We start from the raw sequence: 13,595 nt of genomic DNA on the forward strand, positions 1-13,595 counted from the left end.
GATGTCGGTGATTGATTAAGGTGGCCGGGATCGTCCAGCGAAATACCATCGAAGGGGGTATCAAAAGGGCCGTATTGCGAGGGGCTTAACGTACCACCAAGTGGTTCAGTAGGGGGGTGATAGGGCTGAGTTGGAGAGGAGGGGATGTCGAGATCAGGTGGTACGGCGGGGGGGAGTTGGCTGTTCTGTATTTCATTAAGTAGGTACTGCCGCTCTTCTGCCTCTCCTGCTAAGCGCCGGATATGAGCCAGATATTTTCTTCCAGTAATAACCCTGCCTCGGCGGGAACAGTGGCTGCATAGGCAGAGTCCTAGTCTGTTAAGGGGCTGTTGAGGAGCAAGGATAAGAGTCGGTTAAGGGACTGATAATTCGCTCACCACCTGGGCCTCAAGCATAGCGATACTGCGGCGGGAGTAGTCGGGAGGAGTTGGAAAGGCGGATACCGACATCTGGAACGGTAATATGATGGTAGTCTTATTGTACCACTAACTAGCAACTAGCATACGGGCTTGCAGCGAAATAGGGGTAAGAAGTGATGATCGACTTGATCATATTACAGACAGGCGCCACGAAGGCAAAAGACCCCCGCGTCCAAATCCATGGGGGTCGGATAAGAGCCCGTTAAGCTAAATGCTTAACCGTCGCTTCTTATCCTACCCTTATCCTACCCCAAAAAATCTTAACCGGCGCGCGCTGATCCCCTGTGTCGGTCTTGAGCGAAGAGCGAGGTCGACAAAAGTTCAATCACACACCCTGTACATACTTTGTAACCTACACTCCCATACCTCCTTACTCCATCCTCATATAAACACCATATAGCGAGATAGATACTTGGGAGGATGCCACCCCGACTCTGTCAACTTTGCCAGACGAACAAGGCCCTCATCCGGCGGCCAAAGACGGGTCAACAAGTGTGCAAACCCTGCTTCTTCGAAGTGTTCGAGACAGAGGTGCATCATACCATCACCGAGAATGGAGGGATCTTCAAGCCGGGGGACAAGGTCGCTATCGGAGCTAGTGGGGGGAAAGGTGAGTCTGATAAGGGTGTGATGTTGATGTTTAGGAGAGCTGATACGGATACGGTGTCCTTACATTCGCTTTGGTATCCTTGATTCGAACCCATAATTCATTTCCTCCTCAACCATCTCGACCACCATCGACTCCGACGACCCAATCTACCCGAAAACCATACATAGATTCTACCGTCTTGGCGCATGTAATGACAACCCTGAACGCCCGGTACAACTACGGCCTCGACCTAACCCTTCTATCCATCGACGAAGGTATCACAGGGTACCGGGACGACTCATTGCTCACGGTCGCCCAGAACTCTAAGGAATACGCGCTTCCGTTGACCATCCTATCTTATCAAGACTTGTATGGGTATACGATGGACGAGATTGTAGCAAAGGTGGGGAGAAAGTCGAACTGTACGTCTCTCCATCTTTCGAAATAAAACAAATTGTCTTGACTGATCTTTGTTCTTGTTTCTGGGCGTTAGGTGTACGTCCCTCCCTATCTTCCGCAATAAAACAAACCGTCTTGGCTTATCATTGTTCTTGTTCTTGGGGGGTCAGACGTTCTGTGGTGTGTTCAGGCGCCAGGCTTTGGATCGTGGAGCGGAGGGACTGGGTGTGGGGCATATCGTCACGGGACACAATGCGGATGATATAGCAGAGACGGTCCTGATGAACAGTGAGTCGACAGTCCTCTTCTCCTGTCTCTTTCTCCTTTGTCTCATTTCTTCTTTCTTGCTATCCTTCTTTCTCCTCGCTCATGCTGAACCATTCCAACGCCTGGCAATCGTTATAGTAATGAGGGGAGATATCGCTCGGCTGGCCCGATGTACATCGCTGGTGACCGAATCGGAGGATACGATCAAACGGTCCAAACCGTTCAAATACGCTTATGAAAAGGAGATCGTCATGTCAGTGTCTCTTTCTTGAAACAGAAAGAACAGCTTCGAGCCTGTGCTGATGGAATGGATTGAATTTGCTTCATGTTAGGTATGCGTATTTCAAGAAACTGACTTACTTCTCGACCGAGTGTATATACAGCCCGGACGGTCAGTATCTCTCCCGGCCCTCTCTGACTGGATCGATGGGCATAGCATTTTCTTCTAATTGTACTGATTTCCTGCCTCTTGCCACTCCTACACTGCAGCATATCGTGGGCACGCCCGAGTCTTTCTCAAAGACCTCGAAGCGATCCGTCCGTCGGCGATCGTGGATATAATACATTCTGGAGAGACGTTCGAGCTGGGGAAAGAGGTCAAGGGGGGTTTGAAGGCAATGCGTAAGTCTGACTTAGATGGCAAACTATACCCGAGCTTGATGGGCTGGCATGAGGAGATGGTTTGGAGCGGAGCTGATCATGCTGTTCTCTTTGTCGGTGACACAGAGAATTGTCTGAGGTGTGGATATATCAGCTCGAACGACCTTTGCGTGAGTCTGAGCTGTCATAATAAGTTCTGGCGCACGAGATGTACTGATAGCTCCATCTTTCACGCCTTTTAGAAAGCCTGCGCGCTGCTCGAAGGTCTGGATCATGGGCTCGGCAAGGACGCCTACGTGAGTTTGATGTTGTCACAGGATGCAGAAGTAGTGCTCATGCTGACACCGCCGGGCCGACTTTACTTGATGTTGATAGAAACACAACGCCGCAGGCAAGCTGGATCTGGCCGCTCCCGCCATGGGAGTGTCGATTCCCGATCGGATACACGGGACGGATAGGAAGATCGTCGTGTAGTGCGCAGCCTGATGATCATTCTGTAGACGAGGAAGAGGGTTGCTGGAGGACGACAGGTTGTATCAGTTGTGAACGGACGGCTTGTATCGCATTACTACAGCACAGCATATAGCATAGAGACGACAGCGTTTCGTTGAACAAAGGTCGCTAGAACGCGCGCTTCTGATGGGCGATGCAGGTTGATTACCTAATACACGCTGAAAGAGCGTCTCTCGGTTCCGAAGATCTCTGTTGATGGCGGGACGATGGGGGGTCGACGTGATCAAAGTCATCAAACCTCTCCGTTCCGGCCGTTCCAACCTTCATCAGACCTCTCCGAAACAATCAGCACAAACAAACACGTACACGTTCTTTCAATCGTTTCCTTCCATTCAGCCTTTTATCACGACATCAGGATCCATCCTTGACTTTAGCCAACTCACCCAATGGTCTCCCGCAACGCACCCATCGACGCCCAGATGAACGATATCCCTCCCCCACCCGCTTACACCGCTGTCGCCACCGTTCCGGCTCAAGCCAACAGGCCTGAACTGCCCGTCAGGGTGAGGAACCCGCAATTGCGACTACGTGAGTTAGAGATTATATTTTTGGGCGTTTTGGGTAGTTCACAGAGACGGGGCTCATTGAGTTGACGCGGTCTTCCCGTGACCTTGTATCTACTTTCTAGCGGCGACTGTAAACGACCCCGATGCGTTGGTAGTAAAGTTCCAAACTATTGTACGAGATGGAAAGGAGATCGTAGTCGGTCGTCTCAAGGTCGCTACCGTGAGTCCCCAAGAGGAACCCCCCTTGCAATACCTTTCTGTCGACCTCGCTTGCTCATCAATCACGATCATCCCTTTGTTCGCTGCTTTGTGCGTATCCGAAACGTTGTCGGTTCCCTACATATCAGGATCTCCCGGCTCCCAACGAACACGCTTTCATCCTCCGTCGATATGATACGGGTGCGATCAGTGTCACTACCATGTTCAAGGCCGCCTTCCCTGGTGCGACCGAAGAAGAGGAGGAGCGTGAGATGCGCTGGGTGAGTCAGCCTTGGGGCTTCTTCTTTTCTCTGCGTCTGGGCCGATGTATTAATTTGCGCGGACACGGTGATGCTGATACGACCTCATGACGATGATGCCTGTTGACATCGCCCTTTAGATCAAGTCCATGTTCGATATGACTGGTATGAACGGAAGCAGGGACGGTGCGACGGTCAAGTTGGCTGGACACTGGATCCCGCCTGCGACCGCGACCAGTCTTGCTGGTGGTTATAGGATGGGAGAATGGATCAACGTGAGTCTCCGTCAAGAAGGCAATGCATCAGCGGAGAGCTGATCCCTACTTCGATCATCTTATAACCTCAGGCCATGGTCCGAGCCGCACCCGTTGAAGGGGTCGCCTACAGGAAATCCCAGCGATCTCAACAAGCCTACGATCAAGCCGCCAAGAAGCAAGAAACGACCTCGAGTGCCAGGACGGAAGGTGCTTCTCAGTTGGCTCCTCCTGCATCTGCCGCCGCTGTTCAGTCGACTCAGGCTGTCTCGAGCAGGACGAGGAGCGGGACCACTCCCGAGATGCACGTCCCTGCCAGACGGGCTGCTGAGCCTACTCCCAAGCGTGCTCGAAGGACCCGGGAGACGAGGGATAGCCCGTCCACAACTGCCGGCGCTTCCAGCAGTGCGGCCACTACTACGGAGACGACTCCGGCTGCTGAACCCGCTACTGGGACAACCACTGCCGAGCAACAGAACGAGACCATCGGATTGACCTTGGAGTCTACCCGGGAGATCAGAGCGCCCGTTGGGACGATCATTGATGCCGAAGCTCAGATCGCACAGAGCAAAGCGGACGTGCTGCGATTGAAGCAAGAGGCCGAGGCCAAGGCCGCTGCGGGTCAGACCCCGGAAGAGATGGGTCTCATGGCTCCTACCACCTCGACCGTCATCGACGCCGCCTCCGAAACGAGTATCCTTCCTTCTGCCGGCTCTTCTTCATCGAGCACTGTGCGAGGCCTCAAGCGTACCGCCGACCAACAAGCTGCGGACGAAGGAACCGAGATTGTCGGTTCCACCGTCATCCTTCCTGGAAGTACCGCCGAACGGGTCGTCAGGAGGAGGAACGGCAGGATCGTTGAGCCCGAACAGGCTAGGAGGCGTGGAGCCGTCATGGGCGCCGTCATGTTTGTCGGCGGAGCTCTTGGGGCTTGGGCTTACCAGGCTCTGCTCTAGGCGCTTGCCGGTTCAGGACGTTCACGTTCTTCTTTTCGTGAGTACTCAATCATGAAGAGCGGGACGGCATGGGTGAGCTGAACGGGGGATCTTATTAGCACACCTGTCTCCTCGATTCGGTGCCCCCTTTCTCTTCGTTCGCTTTTCTCTCTATAATCCTTTTCCAACCTCATCACCCTTACATTACTTCCTGTATTTTCTGGAATTACACTAGTCTAATCCGGTAGATATCGTAGTGATCGAAATCTATAGCTAGCTATACATTACCTTAGACAGTATATAGCTTTAGGGTAGTTCGCTAGCTTCCTCTTCCTTCTTCCTCTTTCACACTCTCAAGGCTACGCGGGAGCGGACAGCAAGTCGAAGAGAGAGCGATGAGAGCGGTGCATGGGTCCTTCTCGGTAAGCCTCTTCGTTCGGTTGAGGTGAGAAGCAGTCGAAGGATGGACTCGGTCGGGTGTAGGAACCGGACAGGAGGGTCTTCCTTCCGCTGGCCTTACACCTCTGGTCTCTTTACGTAGTCTAGTATATAGGTAGTCGATAGTCTTTCTTTAGTTGGTCCGGTCTCTCTTTAGCTAGTTCGTAGTTCTTTGGGTCATTGTCTATAGCTTCGTCGTATGCTGTCGGAAACATGTATATATTTCATCGATCATCTTTGAGATGGCGCAAGCGAAACATTTGAGGAGACTTCTCCACGGCGCATCCTTGTCTGATGTTTCGGTTCCCTCGATTACCACCCGCTATCATGACCCCAGGTTCTCAGCTCGTAGTACATCGCCGACCATACGACTTCGTACCTTTCAAAGCAACGGAAGCCGTCGATCTCATATCGATTCCGGTCCGGAACCATTTGCCGTCAATCACGTGACTGATCCCGGAAAGTTATCCTTGCTACAGCCGCCTCCATCAATCGACTTCTTCATATCGATAAACAACCTTGAACACACCGATTCCTCAGAGTCCTGTCCGCCCGAACAACCCATCACACCACCTGAAATCCCGACAAAATGCGTGTTGAATCCTGCTTCGTGAGTGGCGGCATTTTTTCCCCACTTCCTCCGGCGGAGCTTCTGGCTAACAGCCGTCTTCTTCGTAGTTCTGTGCTCAACCTAGATACCCCGGACATGGTACTCGGTACGAACCGCCACCCGCCTTGACCGAGGTTTGCCCACTGATAGCCGTTGTGGTGTACATAGATTCGTCCGAAACGATGGCAAATCCTTCGACTTCTGCAGCGTGAGTCAGCGTTAGGACCTTCCCTTGCCCTTGGAGCCGTTCACTGAGAATGTATATCCTTTCGCTTTTGTAGTCGAAATGTCACAAGAACTTCAAGTGAGATCGATATAGTGGAATCGGGTATGGACTTGTAGTTGACCGGGCGTCTTTTCACGCTCTTCAGGATGAAGCGAAACCCCCGAAAGGTCAAGTGGACCAAGGCTTTCCGACGAGCAGCTGGGAAGGATATGACTATCGTACGTCAACGTTTTACTGACTATCTTTCCTGCAATATTCGCTGACAAACCCTTCCCCACGTTCATAGGACTCGACGTTCGAGTTCGAGAAGCGACGAAACGTTCCCGTCAGGTACAACAGGGAGTTGGTCCAGACCACCATCAAGGCCATGAAGCGGGTTGCCGAGATCAAGGCCAGGCGAGAGCGGGCTTTCTGGAAGAACAGGTGCGTTATCTCGCTATTATCCCCCATCTCATGCGAAAATCACATCCAGGGGGCTAACATTGGCGTCATTTGCGGTTCACAGGATGTCCGGCAACAAGGCTCGTCTCCTCACGCACCAGACTTCGGAGATCTCCCGTCACCTCGAGCTTGTTCAACCTCGAACGACTTCGAAGAAGGTTCTTTCGGTCGAGGACAGGGCCGTCATCCGAGACAAGATCAGAGTCAACGCTGCCAAGCGTCCTGGTGTCATTCAGACCAAGGCTTTGAAGAAGAGCGCTTTTGTACCCGTTTCGGGTGGACAGAGCATGGGCATGGAGACCGACTAGACAAGAATCGGCTGTTGGCCACGGTTCATCTTTTGGGTTCATGCGGAGTTGATCGGATATCGCCTGCGGCGGATTGTCAGCGGGCAATCAGGTTGAAGCTGGGCAAAACGGTGGAGCGGTATCTCGATTTTGTATTTTCATCTATATCCCTTTTCGAGCATCCTTGTACCATCAATTGCCTTCTTTTGTACATCCGACACCGGAACTACTTCATGACCGCCTGCTTACTTTCCCGTGGCCAACTTGGTCTTGCATTGTGTGTTCTCCTTCTCCAACTTGGTCAGCGTGCGCACCGCCTTGTCCATCTTCTCGAGCAGATACTCTTGTCGTAGCTCTGTCGCGCTCAATTTGCCAGTCAACGTGTTCATCCTTGCAGTAAGGCTGCTACTGCCCCGAGGTTGACCGATCTCTTTCAGTCGAAGGAGTTCATCCTCGCACGACTTGATGGTCGAGTCGGCTGCCGCAATCAGGCTCAGATTGTACTCGATTTGTGTCGAGGCAGAAAAGACCGTATCTAGACGTTTGGAGTTAGCTTTCGGATATCATGCCCTATCATGTTCCTTTTGAGCGTACCATTCGCTAATCTCTCGAAAACGTGTCTGTACAGCGGTTTCCCAGGCCTAACCATGGATGGCCGACCTGTCACAGAACGGAGGTTTTGATTTCGGTCAGTATGAAACAGATCAGCTGAGTTCGGAATGACCCACCATCAATGTAAGACACCGCAATCATATCGTGATCCTCCATAGCCCTCAACGCTGCTTCATTACCCTTGAAGGGAAAGTCTTGCAAGAGCGAGGTGTACGGAATCTGTTCACAGCAGCGATTCATGAGCGACATACGCCGAAAGACTGCTGCATCGTACCGTCCTACCTCATGATTCGCAGCCAAGTCGTTGACCACTTTCCACGCCTGCGGGCGTGTCCAAGGCAAACTCTTGGCATCATCCGAGTCGTCGCCGAAAGCAGACTTCCTTAGTTCGATAACACTTCTGGTGATAATGTCATCAACGGCCTCTTTGACAGCCAGACCGGAGCGAACCTTGTAAACCAGCTTAATAGGGAAGGCAAGAAATCAGCTTATATATTTGTGGAATACAGAGGATCGGTTCGACTTACCAGCTCAAGGTCGATCATCCGTCCACCGATCTTCTCGATCTGCTCGGTCTCTTCTGGACTCAAGCTTGACCCGGTCGATCCCAGCTTACTGACCACGTAAGCCATACTGTTCTCCCGGTCAGCATCCGCTAAACTGATGGTGTTGAGAGGCTTTGTCGGAAGGGCTGAAAGGCAGTGCTGGACGGTCAGACTGCCTGCTCTGGTTGTGATGGACTCTGTCGACTCACCCTTCGTGAGCGCTTTCGATGCACTAGAAGAGTCGCATACCACAATAACGTGCGCGATCTAAAAACACCTGATCAGAAAAGTGCTTTCCTAAAAGACAGCATTACAGGTGCTTACCTTGTTTTCGACAAGCCCAGCAGCCCATTCAGCGAGCACGTTCCAGATTTCGGGTTTCGTGTTTGTTTTCTGGGTGAAGTTGTCCAAAACCAAGATGGGCAGCGATTCGGTGTAGTCGCGCTCCGCGTCCACCTCAGAGGCCTGCTTCTGAACGATAGCCGACTTGATCGCGAGCGGGTCCACCAGCAATGGGTCGGTCGATGCATTTGACGATGGGGTTTCGACTTGGGCAATCGACATCACAGTGTCGTTTTCGGTAAGCTCTTCTTCACCCAGTCCGAGTTCGGACATGACTCCGTTTCCGGCAACACAGTCCAACCGGCCATCGTGCCAGATACCCCGTTTGATCCGCTCTGCCCGGTCGACCTTGGCCATTGCTTCCTCTCGAGCTTCTTCTTCCTTGATAATGGCGTCTTTCTGCGCTTCCCGGCGACTTTCCGACGTCTCCTTCAGAGCTGAACCGACGACCTCGAGAACTTGCTTGATCTGCTGGTCCAAAGGCGTGGCGAATCCAGCCTTCTGGCCGATGAGACCCACAGCGGCAAGGTCGATCAGGCCACTGATGTTGTTCATGAACCTTTGGGGGCAACGGCGATTAGCAATCGGCAAGGCGTCAATGTACCAAGCACGATTACTCACGAGAAAACGGGCCAATAGCCTATCGAGCGAAAAGGGGGTCAGTCGCTTCCTGTCATCGTCTCGACAAATTCGCCCACCTGTCTGATCAGATAGCTCGTTGATAACAGCTGCGTCCGTCTTGGCTTTTGCGATTTTGGAGCAATCGATAAACAATGCTTTCCTAGGTGTCGGTAACGTAGATCAGTACGGGTGTGGGTACACAGCGATCGAGAGCCTTTACTTTTCCTTGTCCTGAATCACTCGATTCACCAGACTGGCCTTTCCACTACCAGGAGGACCAGTAACCGCAATGAAAGTCCCTGTAACATCCGAAATCTCCGAAATCTCAGCTATAGTGCGTCTTTCCGACATCCACCCTGAACTGACCGGGACTCTCGCTAATCCAACTCAACACCTGCTTCTCCGCCGCAATCCTATCTTGCCAAGCTCCCCTTCCAACTCCATCATTCGACGCTCCCGCATCGGGAGAAGATGCTCCGAATGAGAACCCTGAAGGGAGAACGAACTTTGACCGAATCCATTTGACGAACGAGTAGCCCTCGAGCTCGAAGTATCCTTGCACATGAGCTTGAACGAAGAAGCTTCGGATCGGATCGAAGAACTGCAAACACGATCCAGTCAGCATGGAATGAGCGGGATCAGGCGTTAGTGACTGACCGTATAGGACAGGGTACCGATGAGGAATGCTATGGCCGGGATCGTTAATCGCGGATGGGATGTCAACCAATCTCGGAAGGCGTGCGCTTTCAATGGCCGTTCATAGAAAAGCCGGAGCCGTGTTCGGGGTATTGTAGGAGGTGCCGATCCCGTCGAACCTTTAGTCTTCGCATCCAGAACCAAGGTGAAATCACGAGTATTGGTAGGTGTTGACAGGCCGTGCAGCACGTTAATAGCGATGGTGGAAGGCGTCAGGCGGGTATACGCGATCTGAGCGAATCTTAGGCTTCCGGCAGGCACAGGCGAGGGAGGAACGATGTTGCTGACTCGTCCGTACGGCTGTCATTGCAGGCGAATCGCAGTTGCTTGGTTCAACACTCGGGGGGTTATGATCGGGCTCGTTCTGCACTCACCCTGAACAGCTCGTAGAGCACCTCCTGCGATACGTCCGGTCCATCGAATTCCACCCGCAAGCGTGACGAGGAATATCGATCAAGGTCCTCGGTCCTGTTCGGACGAATGACTGTTAGCCGAGACCAAGATAAGGGTCCTCGAAGTCCATACTTGCCATTGCTTCCCTCTCACTGCCCAGCACCTGCCGTCTCCTAGTCCGAAGGTTTTTGTTCCCTTCTCGAACCGCGTCACTTCGGAGGCCTGCACTCGACTCGACGTTCGACGTCCGTTCGCTTTATCTTCCTCCGCACTTGCTTCCTCTTCAGTCCCCTCCTTCTCGATCTCCTCGATGGCGGAAGCGGCCAGCTGAGGTGGACCAGGCAAAAAGGTCGAGGCGTACCAGTTGCCTAGCCAGTTTGGGAAACCGCCCAGTCGATGAGCAGCGGAAGAGAGCAAAGGTAAGAAGGTGCGTGGGGCAGAGAAAGTCGAGCCTTGATCGTCAGGTGGGAGGTAAGAATAGTTGAGAAAGACGCCGCTGTGAGGAGAACAATCATCGATCAGCCTCCTTGACGCGGTCCCAGCCGTATGTTCCGCTTTTTATCCTCACCCATCTTTCCGCCTGCAAGGAAGAAGCAACGGATGGATTAGTGATGAGCTCACCAGACCACGATAGGAGACCCACGATATCTCTAGGTTTTCTAGCTTCCAGTCATGGACCTTAATTTCGTCGGCGATCGTTTCAAGTTGTTCGAGCAGTTGATCTTCCCGCAAAGAAGAGAGGATCGACCGGAAACTAAGTGGTGGCAGGAAGCGTCAGCAAGACATATGGCAAGGAATCGTCCATAGCTACTCACTCGAAACGTCCTAGTCGAATAGGCAGTACGTTGCTGATGAAGAAGACCCCTTGTCTGCGTTGTATCTCATTCTTCTCCCCGATATCGACCGCATCTACGATCTCAGTCGAAGCATATCGCCGGCGACCGATGCCCAATTGCTGGGACGTTAGCGACCCTGCCAGACATCGCCGACGGATGGCTGATGGATTATAGAGTCTAAGTAGCATTATAGCATCGCTCTGAGGAAGGTTACGCAAGCCTTGTATAAGCATGCAAAACGGAAAGATCGACATGATGCATGATGTCGCACGCTCGAACGACCCTGAAGAAGGTCGGGTGAGGGAAGGGCGGGGCGATTCAAAAAGTAAACAAGGACGGACTCTGATACCCTGACGTCACGGAAATCGTCGTATCGCGGAGTCGCAGGTGTTTTACAAGTCTTATGGATCTTCAATGGTCAAGCTTAATAAATAGCCTTCTCTACGTGGATATCTGTCGTTCTGTCTCTTGATATCGTGCTGCACGACGTAAACTCCAACCCGTGATATGGTTACACTGCTACAAGCGCTCGCTGGCTGGCTGTAGACACGCGCTATCCCGTACCTCACGCAGCCACAGGCTTGGGTGTGTTGTTGTTTACCACTGGTACCGTGATTCGGCTGGCATCGGCTCCTTCTTGGTACTGCGGCTCGATCCCGTTAGCACAATGATACCAATCGATGGGAGGCGAAGGTAGCATAGTAAACGCGAATTAATAACTCACCCAGTGATCAGGGACGATTTCGCCCAAGTTTCGCATGAAAATCTTGGCCACCCTGTGGAGCCAAAATGATTCGACCTTCAGACAACGGTCTCCGAGCACCAACCACGACTCGACCACTTACAACTTGGTAGTCCCCTCACTAACCTGAGCCACCTCGCTGACCTGTTTCAACGAGGGTGGCAAGCCGAACAAGGTGATGATGAACCAGATTGCACCCGCCGCCACCGAGATGGGCGACCTCCCATCGACAATCCCACTCGTCCCCGCAAAAGCCCGTTCGATAATCTCCTTGGCGTTTCCGTCGTCCTTCGGACCGAGACCGAGTCGAGAACAGAAACGGGGCAAGAGGTCCGCCGCGGCTTGGGAGGGCAAGGCGGTCTTTTGGATAACGGTGTGGTGTTTGCCCGAAATGAGATCGGCACGCCATTGTTCCGAGATGGCCTTGACGCTGTATCCGAGATCCTTCTTCCTGATCTGGCAGACGTCACAGACTTCCTTCATGGTACGGGACAGTCGGTTCTCCTTGCAAGCCAGGTAGATGCACGTTCCCGCCACGGCATCGGCACCTCGAGCTCCACGAGCAAACTTGTGCTTGTTTCCCTCCAACATTCGCACCTCTTCCACGCGCAAAAAGATCTGCTTAGCCGTATCGATAATGACCCTCGAGGTGAGCTGCATCTTGGCGCAGTATTCTTCGATCTTGTCGAACCCGCTGTCCCGACGACCGGCAGCTCCGGAACCGATGACGGCCCGTTGAGTCTTTTGCAACATCCTCGCGATTCCCGTCTGGCCATCACGAAAGTTGATCTCGGTGCTGAAGTCTTCGATACCTTCGAGCGCTTGGCTGTGCGAGGGTCCCGCTCCGACACGCGATTGATCGGGACCTTCGTCATTGGCAAAGGTCTAAGGCAGGAAACGGTCGGCTGCTGTTTGCAGTCAATAGCTACGTCAATGCGACTTACTCTCCCTGGAAAAGTACGCAAGAGAATATCAGCCAGAGTTTCGGCAGTATCGCCACTCATGCCAAACTCACATTCACTCCTCGTATCGACAACCCTATCTCCGAGCACCAAACCACAATCCGCACATACCTATCGTCGCCTCGAACCGGTTAGCCAAGAGGGTCACCGCGAGAGTAACGATGAGCGGACTTCGCTCGCTCACCAGATCCCCGTTAGCGGTCTCTTCGACGATATTGGGAGGATCGATCTTGCAGTTCTTGCACACCAACCTCACGTTCAAGTCTTGTCGAAACGATTGCTACGCAGATATCGGACCAGTAACCTCTATGGATAAGTCTCGTGCACGTACGGCTGGTCCTGTTATGATGGGTTTAGCCAACAGCTTACCTTGGGCGTCGGGCCCTGAGCTGCGCCGTTCCCAAAGACCTGGTTCCACCCCGATGCAGCCAAGGAAGAGCTGGTGACGGACTGGGCCATGGCCTTGCGTGCGATTGCATTGGCCATCTTGGTCGTTTGTTCTCTCAACACGAGTGCTTTAGGGCTGCCCGCTGGAGATCTCTTTGACTTTGAATCGAGAGCTGAATACGATTCGCTGAAGATGGCGAAGATTGGAGCTCTCAGTAGTGGAATCGAGTCGAGAGCGGTACGGTTCGATTCGATCGTCTGACACGGTCCAAATCGGGCATGAAGTATTCATATCATCGTGCTTCGACTCAAAGCATCCAACAAGATGATGGTACACTTACTCGAAAAGACGTCGAGAGCCAACGGGTCTGTCCGGTTCCCCCTGCGTATGCGGGACGGATTCAGGATTCGTCTTTCGGCTCTCCGATTCTCGAGTAACGTATGATAGCTCAGAAACTGATAGTAGCCTTGAGGATGGAGGCGAGAGATGGGTATTAAAACAGCCGGATAAAGGGAG

General features: G+C 52.7%; 5 protein-coding genes across 5 annotated transcripts; 3 read left to right on the plus strand and 2 right to left on the minus strand.

Moving 5' to 3' along the window:
- Positions 1–708: 708 nt before the first annotated feature.
- Positions 709–2,905, plus strand: HD553DRAFT_320040 (uncharacterized protein). Its single transcript, XM_046181094.1, has 9 exons — positions 709–1,029; positions 1,197–1,432; positions 1,578–1,695; positions 1,813–1,927; positions 2,007–2,065; positions 2,164–2,295; positions 2,401–2,444; positions 2,517–2,570; positions 2,650–2,905. Exons 1-9 carry the CDS (start codon positions 840–842, stop codon positions 2,746–2,748), a joined length of 1,047 nt encoding a protein of 348 aa, XP_046032632.1. The 5' UTR covers positions 709–839; the 3' UTR covers positions 2,749–2,905.
- Positions 2,906–3,069: 164 nt separating this feature from the next.
- Positions 3,070–4,998, plus strand: HD553DRAFT_320049 (uncharacterized protein). Its single transcript, XM_046181095.1, has 5 exons — positions 3,070–3,315; positions 3,416–3,513; positions 3,641–3,772; positions 3,892–4,026; positions 4,098–4,998. Exons 1-5 carry the CDS (start codon positions 3,174–3,176, stop codon positions 4,959–4,961), a joined length of 1,371 nt encoding a protein of 456 aa, XP_046032633.1. The 5' UTR covers positions 3,070–3,173; the 3' UTR covers positions 4,962–4,998.
- Positions 4,999–5,967: 969 nt separating this feature from the next.
- Positions 5,968–6,963, plus strand: HD553DRAFT_330110 (putative ribosome biogenesis protein; the record flags this gene model as incomplete). Its single annotated transcript, XM_046181959.1, has 7 exons — positions 5,968–5,988; positions 6,057–6,094; positions 6,157–6,196; positions 6,270–6,292; positions 6,360–6,432; positions 6,501–6,637; positions 6,720–6,963. 7 exons carry the CDS (start codon positions 5,968–5,970, stop codon positions 6,961–6,963), a joined length of 576 nt encoding a protein of 191 aa, XP_046032634.1.
- Positions 6,964–7,187: 224 nt separating this feature from the next.
- HD553DRAFT_301606 (RNA12 protein-domain-containing protein) lies at positions 7,188–11,286 on the minus strand (the record flags this gene model as incomplete). The annotated part of the gene is made up of 16 exons (XM_046178667.1): positions 10,967–11,286; positions 10,720–10,905; positions 10,288–10,647; positions 10,133–10,226; positions 9,720–10,058; positions 9,429–9,663; positions 9,283–9,361; positions 9,140–9,222; positions 9,063–9,081; positions 8,424–9,000; positions 8,309–8,366; positions 8,082–8,245; positions 7,837–8,016; positions 7,671–7,773; positions 7,537–7,602; positions 7,188–7,477 (listed from the first exon to the last, which is right to left on the minus strand). Exons 1-16 carry the CDS (start codon positions 11,239–11,241, stop codon positions 7,188–7,190), a joined length of 3,108 nt encoding a protein of 1,035 aa, XP_046032635.1. The 5' UTR covers positions 11,242–11,286.
- A 110-nt stretch (positions 11,287–11,396) lies between these two features.
- On the minus strand, positions 11,397–13,333 carry HD553DRAFT_150020 (transcription initiation factor IIB). Its single transcript, XM_046176735.1, has 7 exons — positions 13,061–13,333; positions 12,876–12,971; positions 12,745–12,802; positions 12,674–12,678; positions 11,833–12,614; positions 11,712–11,763; positions 11,397–11,630 (listed from the first exon to the last, which is right to left on the minus strand). Exons 1-7 carry the CDS (start codon positions 13,175–13,177, stop codon positions 11,553–11,555), a joined length of 1,188 nt encoding a protein of 395 aa, XP_046032636.1. The 5' UTR covers positions 13,178–13,333; the 3' UTR covers positions 11,397–11,552.
- Between the last annotated feature and the right edge of the window lie 262 nt (positions 13,334–13,595).

The sequence above is a fragment of the Filobasidium floriforme genome, assembly GCF_021052385.1.
Source record: "Filobasidium floriforme strain CBS 6241 chromosome Unknown HD553scaffold_29, whole genome shotgun sequence".
Lineage (NCBI taxonomy): Eukaryota > Fungi > Basidiomycota > Tremellomycetes > Filobasidiales > Filobasidiaceae > Filobasidium > Filobasidium floriforme.

Excerpts from the sequence above, each read along its gene's own strand:
- HD553DRAFT_320040 (XM_046181094.1), top strand. The coding sequence starts at position 840 with ATGCCACCCCGACTCTGTCAACTTTGCCAGACGAACAAGGCCCTCATC. Across the intron at positions 1,030-1,196 it reads CGGAGCTAGTGGGGGGAAAG|ATTCTACCGTCTTGGCGCAT; the intron begins GTGAGTCTGATA and ends AACCATACATAG. Across the intron at positions 2,571-2,649 it reads GGCTCGGCAAGGACGCCTAC|AAACACAACGCCGCAGGCAA; the intron begins GTGAGTTTGATG and ends TGATGTTGATAG.
- HD553DRAFT_320049 (XM_046181095.1), top strand. The coding sequence starts at position 3,174 with ATGGTCTCCCGCAACGCACCCATCGACGCCCAGATGAACGATATCCCT. Across the intron at positions 3,773-3,891 it reads AGGAGCGTGAGATGCGCTGG|ATCAAGTCCATGTTCGATAT; the intron begins GTGAGTCAGCCT and ends ATCGCCCTTTAG. Across the intron at positions 4,027-4,097 it reads GGATGGGAGAATGGATCAAC|GCCATGGTCCGAGCCGCACC; the intron begins GTGAGTCTCCGT and ends TTATAACCTCAG.
- HD553DRAFT_150020 (XM_046176735.1), bottom strand. The coding sequence starts at position 13,177 with ATGGCCAATGCAATCGCACGCAAGGCCATGGCCCAGTCCGTCACCAGC. Across the intron at positions 12,972-13,060 it reads CTCAGGGCCCGACGCCCAAG|CAATCGTTTCGACAAGACTT; the intron begins GTAAGCTGTTGG and ends ATATCTGCGTAG. Across the intron at positions 11,764-11,832 it reads AGTGAGGGGACTACCAAGTT|GGTGGCCAAGATTTTCATGC; the intron begins GTAAGTGGTCGA and ends TTGGCTCCACAG.